Source organism: Peromyscus maniculatus, chromosome 21 (assembly GCF_049852395.1).
Source record: "Peromyscus maniculatus bairdii isolate BWxNUB_F1_BW_parent chromosome 21, HU_Pman_BW_mat_3.1, whole genome shotgun sequence".
Lineage (NCBI taxonomy): Eukaryota > Metazoa > Chordata > Mammalia > Rodentia > Cricetidae > Peromyscus > Peromyscus maniculatus.
In genome coordinates, this window is record NC_134872.1 from 32,507,877 (window position 1) to 32,533,823 (window position 25,947).

The window sequence follows — 25,947 nt, forward strand, 5'->3', positions numbered from 1 at the left end:
CTGCTGCTTTGGACACATGTGAAGCACTCTGGGGACGGGATAAACCCCAGGGCTGATGACATCTGCGAGTGGGTGTTGGGAAGGCTTGGTGTCCACTGTTACAGATGAATGGCGTTACCAACCGTTTCTACACATCTCCTTGTTTTCAAAATGAGATGAACTGGTTTCTAGTACTGTGAGAGGACTGGGAACAGCATGCTTCCCTATTGTCCCTTGCCCATCAGCAGCTAACATCCCCCTCTTTTTCCAAGGCTTCCAAGTTGGTGTGGCTTATTTTTAATAGTTATTGATTATGTGTGTGTATTTATATTCTTGTGCGTGGGTGCATGTACATGTGCATGCATGTGTACTTTCGTGGAGGTAGCAGGAACTTGCAGATCACCTGGTCTTGCTAGCCAGCTTGCACCAGGAATCCTGTTTCCCTCCCGCAGTGGGTTGGGAGGAAACTGGTTTTTATGTTGGCCCTGGGCCTCCGGCCTTCATCCTCTTATAGCATGCACTTTGCCCCCTGAGCCACCTGCCTAGCCATGGTAGAGTCTTTAAATCATCCTTCTGGTCATCTTTTAGTGTAGAATGGAATTGCTGGTTGCTTTAATATGGACCTCTAGAAGGTTCTGTTTCACTGTCTCTCCTACCTGCTTGATTATTCATGGTTCCACTGGGTGCTTCCATCATGGGTGTTTCATCATACTCACAGACCAAGAGGCCAAGGGTCCCTCACTGGCTCTACCGTAACATGAGTTGGAGATGGCTGGGCACCCTGATCTCTAATATGAGCTTGTGGCTTTGCCCTGTAGCATTGGGCAGAGCAGCAGAAGGCATGTTGTATGGCCAGGCGAGGTCCTGTGCTGTTCCATGCATTTTCTCACTGAATTTCTACTGTGCTTGGGCCAACGCTCTCTGATCCTCAGGAACTTGATTTTATTGAAGCAGGACACGATGGGAATGTAGTTTCAGGACAGCTGTGTATAGATGTGCTGTTCACCACATCTAGCCAGTGGGCAAGAGAGGAAGGCAATATGGGAGTACATGGTACCAGAATGTGGAAACTGGAGGAATCCTTGGTCCCGTCTACTTTGTGGAGACTATCAGTCATTCTGTGACATGGATGACAGTACAGCATGAAGCCAAGGCTGCCTCTTTATGGAACACTCAGCTTCCTCCGTTTTTTAATGCTAAGATAACTTGTGCAGGTATCAGGTTCTAGAGCTCTGCTTTGTCTATCTGCCATGGGTAGGCCTGGATTCTCATAGATGTAATGTAAATCATGAGGTGAGCTTCCAGCTTTCTGTCCCCATTCCCTGTGTTGTAAATAGCGGGCTCCTACACAGGGAGAGCCACGAGCCTGGACCGTGGCACCAGCCAGCTCAGAGATGCACCCCGGCACCTGTTCCTCTGGGTCTGAGTAGGTGCTAAGGAAAGAGAAAAACCCTGCCTTTCCTCTCATCCTGACTGCTCTGGGTATAGCGGGACGTTCTGTGGGTTGTAGAGGTGTCAGAAGACAAGGATAAACAGAAGAAAAATGGCTGCTTGTAGTGCCATCTAGAGACAGATACCAGAGGGAAAATAAACGAGACAACCACCACCACTGAGCATCCAAGACACGGAGAGCATCCTGTAGCTCTGGCTTTCATGTTAGGAAGCAGCAACTTGAGTCAGGTACCTGTGAGCCTGTGTGGGTTTGCGCTCTGGGTAAGATGTCCTCAGGAACAGGTACTGCACTCCTTCAGGGCCCAGGCTGTATGTATGGAGACAGTTCCTGTCTGTGACTGAGGATTCGCTGGTCTTCACTTCTCACTTTAGAGAACATAACCCATAGATCCTGATTACCGACCCCACTGCCCTGCTGGGTACCATGGTGCCCTGCCTGTCAGACGTGCCACCATCTAGAGATGACACAGCACCTGGGGTTACCCTGCGTGGCTAGAGTGAGTGCCCAAAGGATCAGGATCTGGGGCTAGAGTGCCTGCAACATGCTTTGGCCTTGTTCAGATCTGTCTAATCTTCCCGCTTTCCACCAAGCAGTCTTGAAGTGAGTACGGGTTACCTGCTCCACACTTGCTCCCTGGCTCCTAAGTGGAGCTTGAGCCTATGGCTGGCTACCTGTACAGCATGCTCTGTCTGCTGTTTTGACAGGTTGCTGTGGATAAGGAGGTATCGCTGAGTGAGAAGATGATGCAGCTCCGAATCCAAGGGCATCAACTCTAGGGCAATAAGCACAGTCACTGGTGACACCCGGGACAGCAGCCCATGTGGTGATACTCTAGGTACCAGTTGCTTCCCAGCCAGAGCTTAGCACACATATTACCATCAATTTTGAGTTCTAAATACGCATCCTTTTCTGGTAGTTTTAGAGAAAAGCATTTCAGTTGTTAGGATTTATGCTTTTAGAAAGTCTAAGTTGGACATATATTAGCATATTGTAGATTTGGTTATTTTAATAGCTATAGCTTTTTACACACAAAAATGTATCCCTTTTCATTAATAAGTGTCTTTTTTCAGGGCTCTACATGGTGTGTAAATAAATCAAATGTAAGGAATGAAAATGTAAACAAGATAAATCAAAGTCTGAATAACCTTTTTTATTAAATAAAACTTTGCTTTTTCTTTTTCTTTTTTTTTTTTTTTTGGTTTTTCGAGACAGGGTTTCTCTGTGTAGTTTTGCGCCTTTCCTGGAGCTCACTTGGTAGCCCAGGCTGGCCTCGAACTCACAGAGATCCGCCTGGCTCTGCCTCCCGAGTGCTGGGATTAAAGGCGTGCGCCACCACTGCCCGGCTAACTTTGCCTTTTCTTAAGGAGTTTCTTCCAAGATTCTCATAATTAGTGAAATACCTTGATTTGTTCAATGTAAAGTTTTATTTCTCTGCACATCTTTTGTGGAGATCAAAGGACAGAACAGAGCATCCTTCATGAATAGTTTGAACTTCTCAGGGAAGAACTAGGTTGCTGCTTCTGTGTGCCTATGGGATGGAGCTTTTATAATGTGGGGGCTCCCCCTCAGGCTGTGGTCAGAGCTCAGGGTACGTTTACACTCCTAGCCCCCTGTGAGTCTGCTTCTGAAGTCATGGCCCACCCACTCTCTGAGCTGAGTCTGCCTAACAGGCCACCATTCATAAAACCACAGACCAACAGAGCAGAAAGAGAACTCAGAAGTCAGAAGTCATCTGGGGCAATAACCTTGAGGGCATGGCTTTCATTTACATTTTGGCATTAGCATACTTTACCAAAAAAAAAAAACATAGTTGCTATGTATATTACTCTTAAATTGAAAGAAAATAAGCAGCCCAACAAGCCCAGTGTTCCATGGGTAAAACTCGCCCTAGAGGGCTTGCTGTGTTTGCCGGCCCTGGCGTGGTTCCCAGGTTGCCTGCTGCCGCATTCTGCTGTCCCACATAGGCATCTGCAGCGTGGTATTCGCTCCCTCCTGGCTTTACAGTGGTCTCAGTATAACGTGATGCATAGCAACCAGAAGAGGGTCCACTTGTTAGTGTAGTAGTCACGTTATGTTTGAAGGAGATATACCAGCGGGTATCTGAAGCTGGAAGTTCAGGAGCATACATGTTAAGCTGTTTCTGGACCTGTACAACTATGATACAATTTAATGTATGAGTTAGGCATAGGATAGTGGATCCAGTGCACTAAAGTAGTCCATTGAAGAGGATTGTCAGGCAGCTGACGGCACACATCTGGCATCCCCCAGCCTAGGTGGCCTTCTGCCACCCTCTAGAGTGAATGTGAGAGTCACCCAGCCTGGTGAGCTGTATTCCACAGTGGCCTAGACCTTGTCCTTAGGTACAAATGTGAGAGGCAGCAGAGAGTAAGATGCTTCAGCCTCTTGCCCTCATCGCTTCACACACGTGCAGGGTGTGAGGAAGACTGAGGAAACATGGCAGAGTAGGGATGCCCTTCCTGGGAGCACTGTTACAGCTTTCAGGTCAGTCTACCCCAGGCTTCTCCTGCAGGACAGGTCTTTGTATAGTAGAGGGTGACACCTGTGGGTAGACCCATTCCCCAGCCTGTGCAGTACTCCTCTGTCCTTTAAGGACTTTCCATCGTCGAACAGCGATCCTATTACAGTGCCCATGGCTTGATAGAACACTCTTCAAGACATGGCTTACATTGAAGAGCAGACTTGAGGGAGGGCCATTTGACTCCATACCTCAGGACTTAACCACTGTAAGTGAACAGTGCCATGGCTGATGCCAGCCTACCCTTGGGGGATGGCACACTAGTCCCATCCAGTTGCTCTTCCCCAAGCCTGTGATTAATCCTCCCAGGGTGCTGTCCTGGGACAGTGTAGTCCTGTCATCCTGGTGGGATACCTGGGAAACATTGTACATGATCACTTCTTTTTCATTGAAAGTAATTTTTTAAACAATATATTCTGATCATGGTTCCCTCTCTCCCAACTCTTCCCAAGTCCTACCCATCCACCCAACTCACCTTCTTTTTCTCTTTAGAAAGCACAAACAAAAAAAGCAAACCAGATTTTTGAAAAGGAAAAGTAACAGCGTGAAAGCACAAGAAACACACACACACACACACACACACACACCATACAAACACAAAGTGGGAAACTAGAACACACAAGCAGAAGGCCAGTAAGACAGAAAAACCCCTAAGTAAAGCAATATGAGACAAAAGTCTACAAAAAACCAAGTCTATTTTGTGTTGGCTGTTTGCTGCTGGGCATGGGACCTACCTACCCTTAAGTGTGGTTAATATACCTAGTGAGTATGCTAGAGAAAACTAATTTTTCCTTTGCAAGCAGATGTCGCTTGGAGATAACCTCTTGGTTAGGGGTGGGAGCTCGTGTCCCTTTGCCCTCTGAGTGCCAGAGCCTCATTGGGCTTGACCCTGTGCAGACTCTGTGCATGCTGCCACACTCTGTGGGCTCACGAGTATGTCAGTCCTGATGTGTCTGAAGGACACTGATTCCTTAGTGTCATCCAGCCCCTCTGGTTCTTACACCTCCCCTTCCATATAGCTCCTTAATCCCTGAGGGAAGGGCTTGCTTGATGAAGGCATCCCATTTAGGACTGAGTGTTCCAAGGTCTCTCCGTCTCTGCACAAGGTCCACTTGTGGGTCTCTGTGTTAATGACATCTACTGCAAGAAGCAGCTTCACTGATGTGGGCTGAGCAAGGCACTGATCTGTGGCCACAGCAGTATGTCATGAGGAGTTATTTTATTGCTGTGTTCCTTAGCAGATCAGTAATAGTGTTTAGTTGGACCCTAGACCCCTAGCCTATCCAGTCTCAGGTTCTTGGTCATCCAAGCATTATCCAATGTGGGTTTCACCTCTGCGTGGGGCTGTAAATCCAGTATTGGTTGTTCCCACACAGTTTGTGGCTCTATAGCACCGACATGTTGTGCTGGCAGGTCACCACTGTAGATCTCAGGTTTTGTAGCGGGGCTGGTGGTTACCAGTTCAAGGTAAGTTAGCCTGATCAGGAGTCAGAGACAAAGGGCAGGTACAAGTGCAGGCATCTCCCCTTCATAATTGTGGATCTGTATCAGTCATGAAGGGAAAGCATAGGGAAAATGGTACACGTGCTGAATTTGTATATGCTCTTCCCTGGAGCGGTACAGTATACAGCTTTGTGCAGGGCACTCACGTCACACTAGGTATTGAAGTCTTCCAGAGCTGACATGTGCGATTGTGAAGGTTTTATGCAAATCCTGTCCGGGACTTTGAGATCATCAGATTTTTCTGTCCGAGGGAGGGATACTGGATACCAAAAAATAACCATCTGTCTTGGGCTCAGAATTGTGACATTGCCAGTTTTTAAAGAAGCATCACTGTTTTATAATCCTTGTGACATAGCAGAATGGACATTGTTGTTCCCACTTCACACACCAGGACCGTAAGTCTTAAAAAAAATTAAATATAGCTGGAGAATGCCAGGACAAACCTGGAGCGTTCCCTCTGCCCACGTGCTTGTGCTCGGTGGCCTTGTCTTCAGGCTGGTGCTCTGCATGGGGCTCTGCACAAGTCTGTCTCGTCTTAACTTGCTGATGTTCTTGTCCTCAATGTTCAGAGTCTTGGGTCCATGACACATGGCTCCCCATAAAGGACAGAGTACACAGTGGCATGAAGCACTGGCTAAGAATGAACCAGTAGCTAGTTCTGTGAATGTTGGTTTGTACAGGCTGAGTCCCTGCACCACGGCATGATGGGAACTCACAAGTCTAGTAGGTGGCAGGGCTTGGCTATGCAGATGGATGTCATATGATCTGGAACACAAGGATGTGCTTGCCCATTGATCCCTCAGAGATTGACTCTGCCTTCAATGACATACTGCCCTGGTGAACCTTCCCCAGTTTTCAGCCTGCTGACACCTCTTGGCTCTAGGTCAGTATCCCACTGAGAGGGTAGAGGATGAGTGTCAGGTGAACTGTGCACGGGTTACCTTTGTGTCAAGGCAAAGGTGTGCTGACAATGTGAAGAAAGAGCTGGGCATGCTAATGCCAGAAGATGCTGGTGTCCGGGAAGGGAACAGGTCTCAACTGAAAGGAGCTTCAGGTTTATCTCCTTCAGTGTAGCTAATGTAGGTGTGAACTCCAGGCTTAAGAGTGTCCATTTGGAAAGCCACAAGGCTGCTGTGGGCAGAAGTAGCAACCGTGGCTACAGCTACTTCAGTGTTTCGTGTGAGTTCTTAAGAATCTTCAGCTGATTCCAGTTAGCTTGCCTGATGGTTTCAGGTCCAGATGGAAAAATCTGCAGGTCTGCTGTTTATGTGTTGGGCAGTAACTGTCTGCAGAGGTCAGTTCATAAGGCCATGCTTTGGATGCTTGTTCCTGAGAAGGGAGAGCAGATAGAGGGCAAGAGCATCTGATTTGAGCTCCCCTCCGCTGCATGCCTGTTTGAGTATTGTAATACCGCTGAGGTTTTCCAGTCTCTGCAGAGAATCACGCCATGTTCTGATCATCCCCTTCTGGTTCTTTCCTAGTCTCATCAGTTAAATGCAAGTGGACACTTTTGAGTTATCCTATGATGAGAGCAGCATCCCTGCTCCTTCCGCTCCTCCCCTCTTTAGTACATTATCCCTGCCATCCCCGGGGATAGGCTCTAAGATCTGTGCTGGATTCCCATAACCACACATTAGTCTGCGCTGTGTAATTTAATGCCATTTCCATCCTAACCAGACATTTGGCATGCACCATGGCTGTAACTTGAAGTGCATAACAAACATACGTCTGTTTTCTGTCATTGGTTTTACAGACAGAAGATTCCTTAATAAATTTTAGGGCGTGACCCCCACCCCCACCCCATGGGAAAATCAGCACCTGTTGGAGAACGGTTTTATAAACAGTTTACCCTCACACAACTGTCTCATAGCTTCCCCACCAGAGTGCCCAGACTACTGGCCTTTCCTCAGTGAAATCTGAGGCAGCTTGGGCTTTGATGTAGCTCTGCAAAGCCCAGTGGCTTTATGATGAGCGAAAAACAGCCTGTTCTCCATCAGTGCGAGGCACTAGAGATGCAGAAGAGGACTGCCCACTGCAGAGAGGCATGCCTCACAGCCTTTCTCTCCGTTCCAGGAAGGTGTGGAAGTACGGGTGGCAAGGATCTTCAACACCTTCGGGCCACGAATGCACATGAATGACGGGCGGGTGGTCAGCAACTTCATCCTGCAAGCACTCCAGGGGGAGCCGCTGACGGTGAGTACTGCTCTCTGGGCCCGGGGGACGCATGGAGTGAAGCCGGAGTGACTTGATTCTGGGACTTAGGTTTCCAGAGTTGAGATTTCATGTTCATGTGTATCTCTTCTACCCATATGAGAGGAACAGAAACACGTGGGTGGAACACAGACCAGGAATGCCTTCCAGTGAGCCCGGGTGCCTGCTGCATTCACCCTGGACTCCTGGACTCCACCTGTGCCCACTGGCCTGCTTAAACTACCTCCACTGTTTTCTTAGGGCTAACTCTTAGTGAAGGCCAGGGGTATGAATGGATGTGGATCTAGGAAGGTGCATGTCAGTGTGCGAAGGAAGTTGAGCCACGTCTTTATAAGGTCTTTACTCTTTTACAAGGAGGGATGAAAACTGCTCAGGTCATTTCTAAGAGCCCAGTGCAGCTCCCATGGTCCAAGCTTAGTAGTCTGAACACATGCTGCTCCTAACCTGTCAGTCCAGGGTATCATCTAGACAGCAGGACTAAGCACCCCACACCCATCCACAGCCCTCACCTGCCCGGGGAAGCTGCACCCCTGGCCTGCGTACAACTTGGCTTGGGTCCCCTTGTTTGATGAGTCCCCAGGCTCTCCCCATCTCTGCTCTTCTCTTTCTTCTGGCCTTCCCAGTTCTATCCTTGGTGGTCTGCCTCCACATCTTTGCTCTGCTGTTGTGTTGAAGTTAAACATCCCTTTTCTCAGAAGTTCTGAATAATAGTTTACAGATTTTTAAAATTCTTTTCCTTTTGAAAATGATTTAGTGTGTGTGTGTGTGTGTGTGTGTGTGTGTGTGTGTGTACTTGCACGCATGTGTGCAGATGCATATATATGGAGTCCAGATGTTGACCATTGCTCTCCACCTTATTTTCTGAGGCATTGTCTCTCATTGAACATGGAACTAATCAGTTGGCCAGACTGGCTGCCAGAATCCTCTAGAATCCCCTAGAACCCTCCTGTCCCCGCCTCCCTAGGGCTAGAATTACAAGTGCACAGTGCCACACATGGATTTCAGTGTGAGCGCTAGGCACCTGGATTCAGGTCCTTACATTTGTGTGGTAAGCACCCTATCCTGTGAGCTGTCTCTCTAGCTTTACTTACGGATTATCTCTCAGGGGAAAGGCTCTTTTGACCATTCACGTACTTATCCACATTCCACAGGTTCCCTCCTGATAGACCCACTGCAAAGTCAGAAAATTCTGTGTCAGACCATTCTGGGTCTACTTAGGCCTTGACTTTCGAGGGGTTTCACACAGGTGACCCCACTGTAAAGTTGATATTTCAAGAACTGTGTATCCATGTGTGTCCCCACCAATGGGTTGATCAACAGAGTTAGAGCACTGTTCTCTGTTGAGTGGTCTCTATTTCTGCTGACTCACTTAATACTCAGAGCAGGGCTGCAGGTGCCTCTGACCCTGATTGTCCATGTGAGGAGACTGGGGTACAGAGATCAAAGTGCTTGAGCTTCTGTAGCCTGTGACAACCTGGATCTGGGGCCTCTCCTCCGAATCCCTGTTGTCTGTTGTGTGTCCTTCGTATGTGTTAGCTCTGCTACCAGTGTAGGACAGAGCCTCCCCGTCCATAGTGGGTAGCCCCTCCAGACAGGCACACTATGTTGGTGAGTTTTGATGAGTACCTCCCAGAAAAGAGGTAATTCTAGACATCTGCTCCTGCTCTCTAATGGCCCAAGCTCACTCTTCTCCTCTCCCTAAATGACACCTTGCTGCCCCTTGATGGAGGTTCTGTGGCCACACCTGGCTTCTCTCTCCATACCATTTATGGGCTCCGCCACTCATCCCGTGGCCTGGCTCTGGATCTGCCCTGCCAGCACAGTGTCCCATCCTTGTTCTCCTTCAGTCATGTTCTCTCAGCCTGGCCTAGAGCCAGCCTCCTGAAGAGGAGAGACCCAAAGACCCCTCATCTCAGGAACAGCGTATGCCACAGACCTTTCCCATGGCTCCTACCTCCCCACTTCCCACTCCTCACACTGGCTTCCTCAGCTCCTGTCTTGCCTGTTCTGGGAGTGTTTCCTCGGCATTCTCCCTCATTCTCTGTGGACAGTGCTGACTGGACCACTCTACGTGAATGTACCATTTGGCTTTTAGTCATCGTGGTCTGGTTTCCATTGTACCTGCTACCAAGTGTGAAACACTACATTTCCAGGCCCCTAGCATAGCATTAGCTCTGGGAACCAGGACCTTTGTTCCTTCCATTTACAGCTGGGTCCCTGGCCCTAGCACACAGGCAGTATGAGACAAAAGTCGATTGAATTATAGATCAAGTGTGTGATGGCTGCTTTGTATTGCAGTGAGTGGAAAGCTGCTCAGTGGTTAGCCACAGAAAGCAGCAGTTTGCAGCTGTAACTGCTAGGTGAACCTGTCTTCCATATCCCCCCTTGTAGCATCTGGCTTTTCTCCAAAGGTTTCCCAGCTGCTGATTCAGCCAGCTGCCAAGTCAAAGCATTAGAAAATATGGTGTCTGTGATAACACGGACAGATGTTGTTTTCCTGTATGGAGAGTGTACATAGTTTATATTCAAATTCTAAACCATTTCACAAAAGGGACTTGGCCATCCTGGATTTTGATATCTATGGAGTGTTTTGGAATCAATCTCCATGGAAGCTGGGGGACAATTATATTTGGGGTTCAGATGATCTCTATTGAGAAAGACAACGACATCCCAATGCCTTTCCATCCACCATATACAGTGGCTTACACACGGTCCGAGCAGCTTTGTTTGCAGAGGAAACTGCTAGCAGCCTTCAGAGGAACAGCTTTCCAGTTTATTGCCTCCTTGGCGGCTTCAAGGGCCCCATGCTAAGGAGGAAAGCAAGTCCTCTGGCAGCCTCAAGAATGCACACATTGTTGGCAGAGGTCATATCTCACGAGTTGTCTTCTGGCCCCGCATGACTCAGTGCCAGAGATGTGGGGAGAGATCACTGGCGCCAACCGAATACCATTAATCCGGAGCCTGCCACACTTCCTTCTTCCCTAGCCACCCAGGCAGAAGGCCTGAAGGGGCATTTGAGTGTTTGGGGTTTTTTGTTGTTGTTCCACAGAATTCTATGCCCATCAAGAGCCCAATGAACTAACTGTCCATGCTTTGGATCGGGATACCATTTCTTCCCCTTGTCAGGTGGTTCTGTGTAGAAGTGAGCAGGGTAGAGTGGGAGAGAGATGCTATGAACTCACAGCCAAGGAACAGAGTGAATCTGTGGCAAGAAAAAGAAAGAGGAAGAAGCATTTGGGGAAGGGGGTCCTGACCACTCTGACCTCCCAGATTCTTGCTGAAGGAGGCCAGGCAGCCTCACAGCTTGGGGGGTTGAGGAGAGATGAGAAGCCCAGGCAGAGTTATGAGGGCTGGATTCACTAAGCAGGGCTTCTGTTAACACAGTCTGGGAAGTGCCCAGCTCGGCCTAGACGGTTGGAGACTCTGGAACTTGTTCAGCTCAGCGGAGGTTCTCAGAGCTAAAGTACCTAGTACACATGGTAGAGGACGGTGCTGTGACAGCTCCCTTTGCTGTTCTTGCCACCCCCTAATCATCTTGGTGACTCCCGAGTCACCGTACTGCTGTGACCTGAACACAGACAGCACTTAGTCCCCTGAGAGCAGTTTGGAGTCCCCAGAATCTCCTTGAGTCTCTCTTGTCCTGTGATGTGAAGCCAGAGGGCTCACGTGGATGCCAGAGTGCGGGGCTGTACAGACTCGTGAGTGTGGCTGTGTACTCTCTCTGCCTGGCCTGTGGACAAGGAGTAGCCTCCAGTCCCCCGGCGAGTGTGGCAGTGAACCAGGAGGACACGCTCACTCTGAACCAGCAAGACAATGGGGCTTCTCGAGCCTCTGTCCTCGTTGCTCTGCTGAGATTTGCTCCTGTAGTTCTTGCATCCTGTCCACAGACGACTCCATATACAGCATTGTTCACCTTTGTCTCAGGGGCCCTCCATCCTTGAGCAGACTCTGAAAGCCCCAATCCCTGAACTCGACATGTGTGGTAAATGTTAGCATGACAGTCTAGGCACATCAACTATGCTTTTCCCTACTTTCCAGAAAAATCTATAGTGGTTAGAATTTTTGAAATTTTAAATATCATTTTCATTTTTCTGAGGGACTTCTACCAGGCCCCTTACCTAAATCAGAATAAAGCTCCATAGTTGTTCCAACTGAGGTAGGCTGAGGGCTGCCCAGATCTGTATAGCCTATATCCTTATAGCCACCACCTCACCCTACAGTGCCCTCGATGGCCCTAAGATGCCTGGGACAGCATTTGCTTGTATTTGCTTGTGTATGTAAAAATCAAGACAAACATTGGTAGTGTAGCCACATTCCTGTCATTATGGAGTTTTTGTAAGCATGCATGCATGTCCTTTAGTGCAAAGGTTCTCAGATCATGAGCCCAGAAACATCAACATCACACATCAGAAGTCTCAGAAAGGTGAATTCTCAGGCTCAGCCCCCAAGATCTTGCAGATCAGAAGTGAAACATGTTTTAGTAAGACTAAACCCCTCTGGATGTGTGCTAAGGGGCTCTGACCTGAGCTGCACCTCAAGAGTCTTCCATGAGCTTGAGGAATATATATAAAGCTTGGTTTCCCTCACAGAAGCTAATTCCAGCTGTGGCTGGCACTTGGGCATTACTTTTAGGGGAGTGGGAAGACAACTGTGCAGACCTAGTCAGATAAGAAGGGTTGGCAGCCTCAGGTGAAATAGTTGATCCCACCAGCCAGGACCTCCTGGTTCCCACTGTTAGTTGATTTTAACTGCTGAGTTCTGTCACAGTAGGCTTTTTATGAGCACTCAGGTCCTCTAGCTCAGTTCTTGGCTCACAGGACTAAGGGTGTTCCAAACCTGTACCTCTGGATCCTCTCAGTCTTTTAGAGGGTCTCAATTTGGCCTTAGCCACATGTTAGAATACCCTAGGAGCCAGCTAGACAGCTATGAACAAGTCTGCCCCATAGTTTACTGCCTGTGTAGGCAGAAGTCTATCATTTGTAATGCATCCAGGGTGTAGAGCCCCCTCCCCCTGAATATTGTTCACATTAGTGTCTATGTGTGTGTATATATGTGTAGATACCCCACTGAATATTGTTCACATTTGTGTGTGTGTGTGTGTGTGTGTGTGTGTGTGTGTGTGTGTGTGTAGAGCCCCGACCTAACAGTCTTCACGTTAGTGCTTTCCACACGACCGGCCTCTAGGATGCAGTCCCAGAGTCTTATGTGGCTCCTGACGCACTCTAAGACATGGATAGAAGCCGGTAACTGGACATTGTCTTCCGAGGAAAAACTTGATGTATATGTATATACATGCTCATCTTAAGTGTCAGTGCTGAAGTACGGAGTATGAGATGTGGCTCAAGATGCTTTTTGTTTTCCTTAATAATTTATTTTAATTAAAATATAACTATCTTAGCCGGGTGGTGGTGGCGCACGCCTTTAATCCCAGCACTCGGGAGGCAGAGCCGGGTGGATCTCTGTGAGTTCGAGGCCAGCCTGGGCTACCAAGTGAGCTCCAGGAAAGGCGCAAAGCTACACAGAGAAACCCTGTCTCAAAAAACCAATATATATATATATATATATATATATATATATATATATATATATATATATATATATATATATATATAAAACTATCTTATTTTCTCCCCTTCCCTCAACCCTCCTGTTCCTTTATCTCCAACATTTCCCATTTTCCTCTTTACTCCCTTTCAAATTGATGACCTCTTTTCCTTTGATTATTATTGTTACACACACAAACACAGAAGCATACATGTATAAATACACCTGCTGAGTCCACTCAGTGTTGCTTACGTGTATATGATTTCCTGGCTGACCACTTAGTGTTGTATAACCAGTTCAGGGGCCCATTCTTGGGGAAGACTGATTTTCCCTCTCTCAGTAGTTGTTAGTTGCCTGTAGTTCTTTTGCTAGGGCTGAGGCCTTGTTCATGTGTTTATAAGTGTTGTCAGTGTCTGAGTCCTGTTTAGCATCCATATCGTTGCAATATTGTGGATGTATCTTCCTTGTCATTTCTAGGGGACACCATCTGATCTCCCAGCACGTTTCCTGTTCCCTTGGCTCTCTAAGTCTTTCCACCCCCCTTTTCCATAATGTCCCCTGAACCTCGGTGCAGGAGTTATATTGTAGGTTGAACTGAGCACCCCGTGATCAGTTCTCTGTATTTTGACCAGTTGTGGTTTTCTGGGATGGTCTCTGTCTGCTGCAGAGAGACTTCCTTGATGTGGGTGACAGTTACATGGATCAGGCAAACAAGTTCATGAACTTCAGTATGTTGTAAACCCATGTCACTGCCTCTTCAAGGATCGGTTCTGAAGTCAGACCCATAGAATTCCAAGGAGTCCCACTAATAGTGTCAGGGTAGTTTTTCTCAGGTCTAACTCTTGGTTTCCTTCTAGGTATATGGATCCGGGTCTCAGACAAGGGCATTCCAGTATGTCAGGTAAGGCTCTGGTCCTCAACTTTGGTTTTGAGTAGAGGAATACAGTAACATTGAGTATATATTGTCCATGCTGGTTATTTCCACAGCTCAACTGTGGAGTAAGTTCATTTTAGTATTTGATGAGGAACCTCTTGCTTTTCTCTGTTCAAGTTGGTTTTCATCCACCATTTCTGTGACTCCTGGCTAATCTTCCACTGCCACCTAGTGTTGCACTGTGTGCACAGATGAAGTTATCTAGCACTGTGAGGGTAGCTTGGATAATCAGTGCTGCGGGGCAGTTAATCACCCATCAAACCTGCAGACTCAGTTGTCCAACCGGTTTTTTCAAATCTTGGCTTTCTAGCATGGAGAGAGTCTTTAAGAATATGTGATAAGAGTTTCTTAATGGTGACCTTGTGTTGAAGTTGAGGCAGGCTCAGGTCCTTGAGAATAGTTTCACTTGGTGACTTGTATTGTTGTCTTTGGAAGACCACCTAGAATTTGGTTGGTCAACGCAGTTGGTAATGTTAAACAATTACTACACTGAAGTGTCTTTTACCTATTTGCAGTGATTAAAGATTCCATAGAAGTTTCGAACACCCTCGATCATTGTAAAACCCACGTCTATATTTTGACACCATGTACTTTTGCTCTTAAATGCAAATACCTCAAATGACTCTTGACCAGGAAATGCTGTCCCAGGCATCTTAGAGCCGTCCAGGGGTACTGTAGGGTAAGATGTTAGCTGTGGGGTGCAGGTCTGAGTCACCCCTAGCCTCAGCCCGAGCAACCATGTCTCAGTAGCTGAGAAGCTCAATGGAAGTCACTTAGAAAAATGGGAATGCTGCTTTAATTTTTTTCCCAAAAGATAAAACAGCCAGTATAATTTTTTCCTTGCAAGTATATACATTCTTGCATGTGATCCAAAAGAAGCTGTGAATAAACACGTACCACAGTCAGTGTTTGTTTCTCCTTACCCATGTATAGCTCGTCAAACAGGGCCAAAAGCCTGGAAATGAGATTTAGCTGGCCATGTGTTGTCCAAATAGGTTAGCTTATTCCAAGAAACAATTTCACCAGGGGACAAGTGGCGTCTCCCTCCTGGGACAGTTTCTGTTTTCGAGTGTGGAGCTCAGTCTGTGTGCTTGGAGAAATGTGTTGGGGCAGGTATCTGTAGCTGGATTGGACTAGCTATACAGACCACCATGTACTGAACCATCTCTTCATAATAATAACAATGCGTTCTCATTCCATCCCCCTTCACCCCCCCCAACACACACACACACCGCCCCAGTCACAGACTTCCAAGGAGGTCTTAATGTCTTCAAGTACACAAATTCATCCTTGAACTACATAATCAGGGCCCCAGACTTTCTCATCGTCCACCATCATAAGACTTGGTGTAATACAAAGGGCACTGGTTAGAAGCCTGCCTCCTTTCTGTCATCCTGCCTCAGTGGCGTCAGCTTCAGATATATTTGGTGGGGAGCAAAGAGTGTAGGTAGCTGATTAAAATACTTGAAGAATTCAGCAGTGTGCTAACCCAACTAGAACAAAACACCAGGCCTGTCATGGCCACAGCTCACACGTCTAGTTGCTGTGACAGGCACATGGTTACCTCCTGGACCACCTGACACCTTGGAAAGAGGGTGTAAGTAGTTTTCTGTTCACAAGAGTGGGCCCTTTCAGTGGGGCCTCTTTCTATAATGCTGCCACTGTGGTGCTGAGATCAGCAGGGCTTAGGGATGCTATTTAGTGATTCAAGTCTCTGCAGAGACCTGACCAGAGGCTTGCTGTTTTAACACCCCCCACCCCCCACCCCCCCACACACACACCCCTTTAAGAAACGGAAACTCTCTTACTTTGTACAGTGTTTGAATCTGCAGTTCCAGTCCTTGGTTACCTGTCCCCAGAGCCACAGTTGCCTCCGCAGCGCTGCGGGGACCCAAGGCCTACATGGTCATCCGCATTGACATCCAGCATGACGTGTCTGATACTCTCATGGTTGGGTTGTGTCCTCATTCACATAACACGGGCATGTGATATAGTTCTTAAAAGTCACTTTGTCAAAATGACACTTTTAAAGAGCTTCAGGCTGAATGAGTATGACTTAACACAATTTTGACTTTAAAAGTTGCCAGCCTGTTACGTACAAGGTGCATGGCCCTCCCTCCCTCCCTCCTCTCCCAAAGAGGATGACTGCTTAAGAACCAGCCATCTTCCAACTCCAGATGACCCCACCCTTACTTTCATGGTTAAGAGCCAGTGTGGATGCTGCTGATGGTAGCCTTTAATGTCTCCTCACACACACAGATGGGGGCCGTAAGAATGCGTGGTGGATGTAGTGACTACTGCCATGGTGATGAAGTGACTTTTTTGCCAGCTTCTCTTAGAAAAGAAATCATTCAAGGTCAATAGTGGTTTGCATTTGCACTTGATCTGTTAAGAACAGAACATTAAGCATATAATGTTATCATATAAAATTCCCATTGTTGGAACCGGGAAAGCAGAAATAACCTTATTAAATGACACACCAAAAAAAAAATTTCTTTTTCCAATTAAAAGAAGAACAAATCTTTCTTGGGTTTTCTTTTGGAAGCCAGTCATGGCCCATAGTGGCCTGTGCCTTGTGGGAAAGCTGGAGGCAGAGGGAGAGGTTCCCAAGTGGATTCATTCAGAACTGTAGCTGCTGACCATGGGCGTAGAGCAAGCACTTAGATTCCCAGTGAGGTGTCATTTTTACGAAGTAACTTTTCTTTAACAGAGCCACACTTTAACGCTTCTGAAACTAAGAACCAAACCTTGGTAAGCGGAAGTTTGCTTACTTCTCTTCACCTTCATGGCTCAGCCGATCACACTCCATCTGAAACATCCAGCTGCCCCCGACAGCCAGCCAGTGTCAGAGGATGTGCCGAGGGTGGGCTGGGGGCGGGGGCGGCAGCGCTCATTGATTGCAGTGCTCAGTTTGTTTGGCTTTCGCTGTGATTTGCCAGTATGGAGTTTGCATACTGAAGTCCATTCATTTCTGTGGAGCTTATTTTATAAACGGTTGTAACTTTTGTTTTGGCCGACTCACGTGGGTTACGTTAAACATGGGGCTTTGGGGTGTCGTTAAACATGGGGCTTTGGGGGTGTATACCTACTTTAACTTGTGGTCCTTGATTGTTTTCAGAAATGCGCAGAAAGGGTAGATTTAGCCCATTCTCTCCACCCTGTTCACCACCCCACCACACCCACCAAAAGCAAATCCCAGTGTTACAGGATTCATTTCATCCATGAACATGCTAGCGTTACAAACACCATCTTGATTTATAGGGTTTTATTTCCACATTCAGTTTTCCATTTGGGTTTTGGGGTTTTTTTGTCTGGGGAGGTTTGGTGTGTGCCCTCAGCATCCCCGCTCTATGGTGGGCGTTGCCTGACCCAGCTCTTCCTCTTTTCCAGTGATCTGGTGAATGGCCTGGTAGCACTCATGAACAGCAATGTCAGCAGCCCTGTCAACTTGGTGAGTACCGTTCTGCCTCTCCTCTGCAGCAGCTGGAGGGTCTTTCGTGGAGGGCTTTGCTTGCTCGTGACTGGCTTCTGTGGGGTCTGCTCATTACTCAAGGGAAACAAAGCAGAGGAAGACACTGAACCACGACCCTTGCGAGGCATGCATGAGCAGTGTAGTGAACTCCCTCTGCCTGTAGGGCTTTGTGTGAAGATCACACTTAGAAGGTGGGTGAAGGCCGGGCGGTAATCCCAGCACTCGGGAGGCAGAGCCAGGCGGATCTCTGTGAGTTCGAGGCCAGCCTGGGCTACAAAGTGAGATCCAGAAAAGGAGCAAAGCTACACAGGGAAAACCTGTCTGGGGGGGGGGGGGGGGGAGGCGGATGGAAGCTGTGAGTGGATAAAGGCTTGTGATAAAAGGCCCTGTTCTGTTGTTTATGCCCGAAAGTTCTTTTATTCCTTTACTCTTTTTAGGAAGCTTTTGCATAAGAGCATTTAGGAACTGTATCTGTTTAGAAATATGTCTTCGCACAAATCAGAAAAGCGTCTGCGAAGAGCCCCCCATAGCCCCCTTCTCCCACCCTCCTTCCATCACTCTGCTCTGCTACTCGGGGTCTCTCTTTGTGCCTACAGTTAAGCCCCGCCCTTCCGGATGCTTTGTTCTCGGGGTCCAGGATAGTCTCAGAAGTAGGAAGCTGGAGGGATTTAGAATGCACAGCTGCCAGGCTTTTCCGTGGTCGGTGCTGTGGTACTCGTGGAGTAAGAGTAATAGGTTAGAGCAGTGGTGGGGGACCTCCTAGCGTGAGCAGGGTCCTGAGTGCCGTCCCCGGCCCTGCAAAAATGAATGCCGCGCGGCGACTGTCAGAAAATGTGATGGAAGGACAGGGTTTGCTTAGCAGCGCCACCCCAGTCAGCTGACGTCATCAAGCCCAGGGAGACGGTCCCTGTGGCTTTCCCAGAACACTGGCTGGTCTGTGACAGCATCCATTGCTGCCTTCCTTATGGGATCTTCCGCCCTGCACTGTGAGAGGTTGGCACGGTTCTCACAGAGGAAATATGTTGTCCTAGGAGAGCCACATGCAGAGTAACACTAAAGGGACAGAAAAGGTAGTAGATTAAAAAGTTATTGTCCTGGAAGGTCACCCAGTGTGGGTGACTCCACTTTCAATGACCTTGTCCTACCTGAAGGCTATTCTTTGGAACAGATAAAGGTCTACGACAGTATAGGTTTGTACCTGGCCAGGATAAAAACCATCCCAGAATGCTCCAGTGGCACAAGAAGCTGGGGTCAAGTTCCTTGGAGGCAGGCTAGTCTGGGGGCTGATGATGATCCATGCAGCCAATGTCTCTGAAGTCGTATGTGTGGCCCAAGTAGGGGAGTTCTGCCATTGCCATGATGCTTATAGGAGAATCCATTTCTTCCTTAGGGGAACCCAGAAGAACACACAATCCTGGAATTCGCTCAGTTAATTAAAAACCTTGTTGGTAAGTATGCTAGATCACTCTGACTGAAGTCATCTGCATTTACCCTGTCTGGTAGTAGTACTTGCCCTAGGGAGTAGGGAATTAGTACAAGCTGACTGACTGAATCAGAGTAGCATTGTTTATGAGGAACATTTCCAGCTCCTCTGAGTTGGGGATCAAAGAGAGGATGGAGTGAGATGAGCTTGGCTCCCAGGTCTAGTTGCAGGTCTGGGTGGAGTGTGGGGCAGAGATTTGCCCTCCAGGTGTGACAAGGTTAGGTTAGCACATCCTGCATGGGTGACCGTCACTGATTCCGAGCACTACTCCCATGGAGACCAAATTTCAGGAGCAAGGAAAGAGTGACATTAGTTCTGTCCAGGCTGGATTTGGCTGTGCGACATTGGAGTGGTATTCCCATCAAGCAGCAGATGTTCCTGGGTCTGGCCCAGCCCTTGGGTTACAAGTGCCAAGGAGGTAGCCCCGGCTTCATTCCCAGGCTTGCTGGAGCTCTAGGAAGTCTGGTCTCCAGTCCAGAAACTTGAGTTCAGGACATGCCAATCTGGCCTGGACCACGATATATGTGTGCTGCAGGCTGCTCTGATTTGACCCTGCTGCCCCCTTGGCTGAGTGGGCTCCTCCATGTTGACATTCCTGGATCAGGGTTGTGGTGAGCAGCTGTGGACAGCTGGAATCCTGTTCTGCGTGACAGTGGAGACAGAAGTCTTTCTGCCACCTAAGCCCAGTGCTGTGTGGTTCCTGCAGTCCCCTTCAGACTCGCTTCCCAGCCGTGCATGCCCACTGGTGAGGCAGGGTCTGCTGCGGTCACCATGCCCCTCCGGTCACCCTGCCTTTGAAACCTTTGCTGTGCAGATGGAAACCACGGGCCGGAGACCTTGGTATCATGGCGCTGGAGATGTGAGCTCTGGCTTCCAGATAAGGGTGCCCCAGTGATCCATGTGCACATTACAGTCTAGGAAACCCAGACGTGCAAACTGAGGAGGACTTAGGATCCCCACCTGCTACTGTTTGACTGTGTGCCACACTTGCCCAGGTCTGCATGGTGGTCTCTGTAGTCGCTTTCTTTTGTGGTCACTTGAGTCTAGCACCCCACCTCAGGATGTTTGGCCAGGCTTTTCTGTCCTCCACATGCCTCATCCAGCAGCAGAGCTGATATCTTACATGTTGGTTCTGGGCTTGCTCTGGCTAGATCATCAGGCTCTAAGTTACCATTGCATGCTGTTGCTTAAGAAGGGTGTTGACTACCTGATCTCCAGGGGAGGGCATTCCTAGGTTCCGGATACCCAAGCTGGCCCACTGGGAGCATCCGCCTTCAAGGTGGTTCCACCCACATTTGTATATTTGTGTTTATGGGATTGTGCCCCATAGGCACATCTGCATTTGTTACCTGACATGTAGGTTTGTCCTTGGCACAAGCCCTTTTGTTCTCCTGGGAGGATCTTGTGAGACCAGAATCATCCTGCACATAACTGCTTAGTAATGGCCGTGCAGGCGCATGCCTAGGTTTGTGAGGCCTGTCCTATGGTTTTGTCAGAGCTGCCTGTGTAGGGTCCTTGCTCTTGTTCTAGCATAGGTATGATTTTTATCCTGCCATAGATAGGAAAACAGTGCCCCCTAGTGATAAGGGATTCACATGGCCTTACCTTTTTTTTTCCTTTTTCAAAAACTCAGGTAGTGGAAGTGAAATTCAGTTTCTCTCTGAAGCCCAGGATGATCCACAGAAAAGAAAACCAGACATCAAAAAAGCAAAGCTGATGCTGGGGTGGGAACCTGTGGTGAGTATGAAGGAAGTCCCCGGCCTCAGGGGAAAGGCATCCACCGCCCATGTCCTTCTCCTCCCAAGCTTTTGGCCCGTGTTGGGAGGGAAGTCGGGTGGGCCTGAGTGTCCAGGCAGGTCCAAGGTTTTCTCCAATCAGTGGTATCTCATCCTCTGTTAGTGAAAATGACTCGGGCCTCCTGTGAGCTGTTTTCAAGAGAGTACATTAACATGTCCTCATTTCATTCTGTTGCTCTGATAAAACACTGACCGAAAGCACCTTGAGGAGGAAAAGGGGGTTATTTGGCTTACACTTCCAGGTCATAGTCTATCAGTGAGGGAAGTCAGGGCAGGGACCTGGAATCAGGTACCATGGAAGAGTACCGCTCACTGGTTCATATTTAGCTAGCTTTCCTATACATCTCATAATAACCTACCTAGGAAACGGCATCATCCTCAGTAGGCTGGACTGTTCTATAACAGTTAAGACAACCAGGCAGTATCTCACCGACATGCCCATAGATCAGCCTGATAAAGACAGTGACTGCATTGAGATGCTTTACCAGGTAGTTCTAGTCTGTCAGGTTGAAGGTTACTGTTAACTCTGGCATACATCAGTCTCTTTAGAGTGTTAAGGGGATGTTAGTTGTTTTCCTCATTGCTGCAACAACAACAACAAACAAGCAAAAAAAAAAAAAAAACCTTACAAAAGCAACTTGGAAGGGAGGGAAGGTTTATTTTGGTTCCCAGTATCAGGGGGTTTCAGTTCGCGGCAGGGAAGGTGTGGCAGCCAGAGCTGCAGAGCCCATGGCAGTGGTTTCTTGCCATGCAGGGTCAGGAAGTAAAGAACAGGTAGGTATACCCTCCAAAGGCCCACCATAGCACTTACCATGCTGGCAAGGTCACACCTCCCAAGGGCTCCACCGCCCTTGAAAAAGTGCCATGAGCTGAGTGACATTTCAAGTTCAGAGCATCCAAGGATGACAGCAGCATCTCGGCAGGGCCCTGGTGTCCTGGGCTGGACTGGGCAAGGTTTCATGTGAGCGAAGGTGATCTAGTGGTCCCAGTGCTGATCTAACCCCAGCTAGAGAGTGTGAAGACGGAAAGAGTCGGAGGAAGGTGGACTTCCTTCCTGGGGCTCCTAGACTGTCAGGCTCTCCACAGGCTGACCTATTAGACCAGTGGTTTTCTGGGGTTGCATCTCAGATAGTTGCGTCACAATTGTAACATGAAGAACTTTATTGAAGGATCGCGGTATTAAGAAGGTTGAGAACCACTGAACTAAACACTGAACTCTATCCAGCTCCCTCTCCCTCACTGCTAGGCTGTAATTCACCCTCTGAACCCCTAGTCCCTTTTGGTGGAGAGCTCCTCCCCTATCCGTGAACACCAATATCCCAGGGCTGTCTGTAGCCTGTAGCACAAATCTTAAAAGATCTCATTAATAAAAACAAACCCGGAGCCAGGTATTGGGGTGAACGCTGAAAGAGCAGAGAAACAGAGCAAGCCAACCTCACCTCGACAGTTCCTTAGCTGATCTTGTTTCCTCAAACTGGAAGCCTCTGTGTCCTCATCCAAATGGATCTCAGCTGAACTGCTGCTAAAAGCTTAATGGGGCCTAGTTCCTGGTCTTCACATCTTATATACCTTTCTGCTTCCTGCCATCACTTCCTGAGATTAAAAGTGTGTGTCACCATGCCCGGTGGTTTCCAGTGTGGCCTTGAACTCACAGAGATCTAGATGGTTCTCTGCCTCCCAAGTGATAGGATTAAAGACGTGTGTGCCACCATTTTCTGGCCCCTATGTCTGTCTAGTGGCTGTTCTGTTCTCTTCACTGACCCCAAATAAGTTTATTAGGGTGCACAGTATATTGGGGGACACAGTATGACCACAGTCGCCCCTCAAGTGTCTGTGCTTTACAGGCTCACCTCCTTATAGAATATTCTCCTGGCCCACCAGGCTGCAGGAGGGAGATGCCTCTTTGCATCTACTGTGTCTGGCCGTTGGCTCTTTGCTGTGCTCCTCTGGAAGTGACCTTCCCTGGGTAGAGCATGTGGCCTCATAGCATGGCAGCCATCCCAACAGCTGTTGCAGAAGCAAAACCGTATCGGGTGGAAGGTAAACATAGGGCAGGTGGGGCTGCCTCACTGTGAGAGCAGTAGAGGACCCACCAGGAGGCAGAGTGCTGCCCTGTGCTCAGCTTACCTGTTGAAAAGGCTTGGCATGGTCAATGTGAGGAGGTAGAGTCTAAAGTGATGATGAATTCTGAAGGAATGTTAGGATTTTAGTCCAACTCCCGTGCTGCTGTACAGAACCTTGAGTCTGAGAGATCCACTGAAGGACAGAAAATTAGTAAAGAAAAATGAATATGCTCAGACTTAAAATCTAGGAATCCCATCCGAACAGAGCAAATTGTGGAAGCAGAGGCCCGGGGTCTCTGAGTTTGTTGTTTTAATTCATTTATTTTATATTTGTAAGTGTTTTACCTGCTTGTGTGCATGTGTGGCACGTGCATGCAGGGCCCACAGAGGGCATCAGCCCCTTTGCTACTGGAGTTACAGATGTCTGTGAGCCACAGTGTAGGTGCTGGGAGCTGAACTCAGGTCCTCTGCAAGAGCAACAAATGATCTCAACAGCTCAGCCGCCTCTGCAGCTCCAGGTTCTCTGGCTTTGGGCAAGAATTTGTCATTTGTCCTTTTGTCCCCAAAGCATGTGTTTCAAACAAAATGTTTTGGGAAAATAGTCAATGTGTATTTACTAAATACACACTCTTGGTTTTAGAGGTGCATGTACAGCCAGGATATGTGCTTAGAACTTGTAGCTTATCAGACATCATCGGAAAGACACGGAGATACAGAAATTTGCCATTGGATTCTTTGTAATAGGAGTCTTAATTGATAGGAAATGCAAGTCTCATCCAAAGACACCTAGACATCTCAAACATAATTGTGTATGCATGTGAGTACGGGCAACTTAAGTAGAGAAAGCATCTTAACTTGGTGAAGAGGTGTTTTTATGTTCATTCCCTTAATATTTGGTGATCCTGAGCATTTTCATAAACCTATTGGCTGTTTCTGTGCCTTCCCTTGAAAAAAATGCCTACTTAAATCTGTTTTTTAAAATTGTGGTCCTTATATGTTTTTACTATTAACTCTTTATCAGCTACATAGTTGACAAGTATTTTCTTCCATTCTGTAGGTTCTCTCTGCCTGCTTTTTATTTTGCTGAGAGAAGCTGTTTAGTTTAATCGATTTGTCTAATTGTGTTTCCTCTGCTTTCAGGGTCTCATGTAATGCGTATATAGTGAAATGCCCATATTTAAAACATGTAATAGGGTGTATTTTGTTGTATTCTGACACCTACAACACTATCACCATCATTAGGACAGACACACACCAGCAAATTGACTGTAGTTCTTGGCAATGCCTCGCTCCACAGCTTTCTCTTTAGCCTGTGTGACTCAGCACACTTCTGGTTCCTGCTTCCAGCCCCAGGTTAAGATTGCTTTAAATGTTGTCACAGTCCATGGGGCCTTCCCTACCTAAGCCGTCTGTGTGAGTGCAAGTGTGTCGTGGGGGAGGCCCAGTGAGGCAGGTGGAGCCCGCCTCCTCAGAGCATCTTCCTTCCAGTTTGTGGAGGATTTCCTCAAAAGAGTGGACCCACATACATTTCAGAAATGGTCTCTGCAACTGGCTTTAGTAGGCATGCCTGCAAGAGGGGACTCGGGAGCCTTGGGACCTTGAGGTCACTGATAGTCAGTGTCACTTGCTAACTTGTAGAGTGTGTTCCAAAAGTAGCTCTGAAGAACTTCGGGCATCTCCAAAGTGGCCTTGATAGACTGACTCGTGGCCAGAGTGAGGCTTTGTCTGTCCTCATGAAGTGGGCAGCTGACTGCACACTCACATCTCCAGGGCACTTCGCTGTTTGCCTTTCTGTTGATGGGACCTTGTCCCTTTTTCTCACTCTCTCCAACAGGTCCCATTGGAGGAAGGATTGAACAAAGCCATCCACTACTTCCGGAAGGAGCTAGAGTACCAGGCCAATAACCAGTACATCCCCAAACCTAAGCCCGCCAGAGTGAAGAAGGGCCGGACGCGCCACAGCTGAGTTACCCTTAGGACATGAGACTCCGTTTTACATTTAATGAAATGGACTTTTGTGGGATTTTTTTTTTTTTTTAAAGACTTAAACAGGTGTCATGAAGAACAAACTGGAATTTCATTCTGAAGCTTGCTTTAAAGACATGGATGTGCCTAAAAGCTCCCTCAAAACCTGCAGACTTTGCCTTGCACTTTTGAAATCTGTCTTTTTATGTACAACAGCCTAGATGCATCTCTGCTATTTTCAGGTTTTTTATCTTGCTGTTAGAGTGTATGCTGTAACTGTCGTTGACAGTTTTATTTACTGGTTTCTTTGTGAAGCTGAAAAGAAACATTAAATGGGGTGGAAAATGCCAATTTTATTTATAAAAGTGGGTACTTATAAATGAAACGTTACACTATGCATAAGGAGTAAAAATCCTAGTGGTATTGTCAGGGGGGCGGCGCACCAGCGTTTATTTGGGGATAAATGAAAAGTGTTGGAAAGTTTTATTTCTTTTTTAATTTAGAATTTTCTGAAGGTCTGGTTCTTAGTTGCAGACTTGACTTTGAAACATCTCCGTTGGTTCTTGATCAAGGATATTTGAAATCACTACTGTGTTGTGCTGCATATTGGGGTGGGGAGGTCGGGGAACAACGTTAACGTATTCTTGGTTAACCATTGTTAAATATGCTATTTTAATAAAATATTGAAACTCGCTGGTCATGGACTTTGAGCTACAAAGTTGGCTTTCGACTTTGCATCAGATGTTGGGTTGCTGAGAATAATACTGGAGATCTTAGTTTGAGGAAATTATGAGAACATATGGTTTACACCATACTTAACTTCATGTGTGGGCATTAGAATCATCTGTGTGCTACTTGGGCTGAATCTATGTATATGGTACACACTGTATGTGTCTTTATCTGAAATGCTTGAGATCAAGTGTTCCAAATTTCAAAATTTATTTTGTTTAACTTGGGAATAGTTTCATAGAGTATAGTTTGGGTATCATAAATCCCAAACCTGAATTG

The 25,947-nt window shown here is 47.5% G+C and overlaps 1 protein-coding gene across 6 annotated transcripts in view; it reads left to right on the forward strand.

The window, feature by feature from the left end:
• The window catches only part of Uxs1 (UDP-glucuronate decarboxylase 1), a 76,390-nt gene extending 50,747 nt beyond the window's left edge, over positions 1 to 25,643 (forward strand). For all 6 annotated transcript variants that reach the window (XM_006993542.4, XM_006993543.4, XM_076557252.1 and 3 more), the window contains exons 10-15: positions 7,545 to 7,664; positions 14,084 to 14,127; positions 17,551 to 17,611; positions 19,023 to 19,080; positions 20,749 to 20,852; positions 24,809 to 25,643. In XM_006993542.4, coding sequence (XP_006993604.1) covers positions 7,545 to 7,664; positions 14,084 to 14,127; positions 17,551 to 17,611; positions 19,023 to 19,080; positions 20,749 to 20,852; positions 24,809 to 24,940 — 519 coding nt within the window. In that variant the 3' untranslated portion in view covers positions 24,941 to 25,643. The remainder of the gene's footprint in view (positions 1 to 7,544; positions 7,665 to 14,083; positions 14,128 to 17,550; positions 17,612 to 19,022; positions 19,081 to 20,748; positions 20,853 to 24,808) is intronic.
• Positions 25,644 to 25,947: the final 304 nt, after the last annotated feature.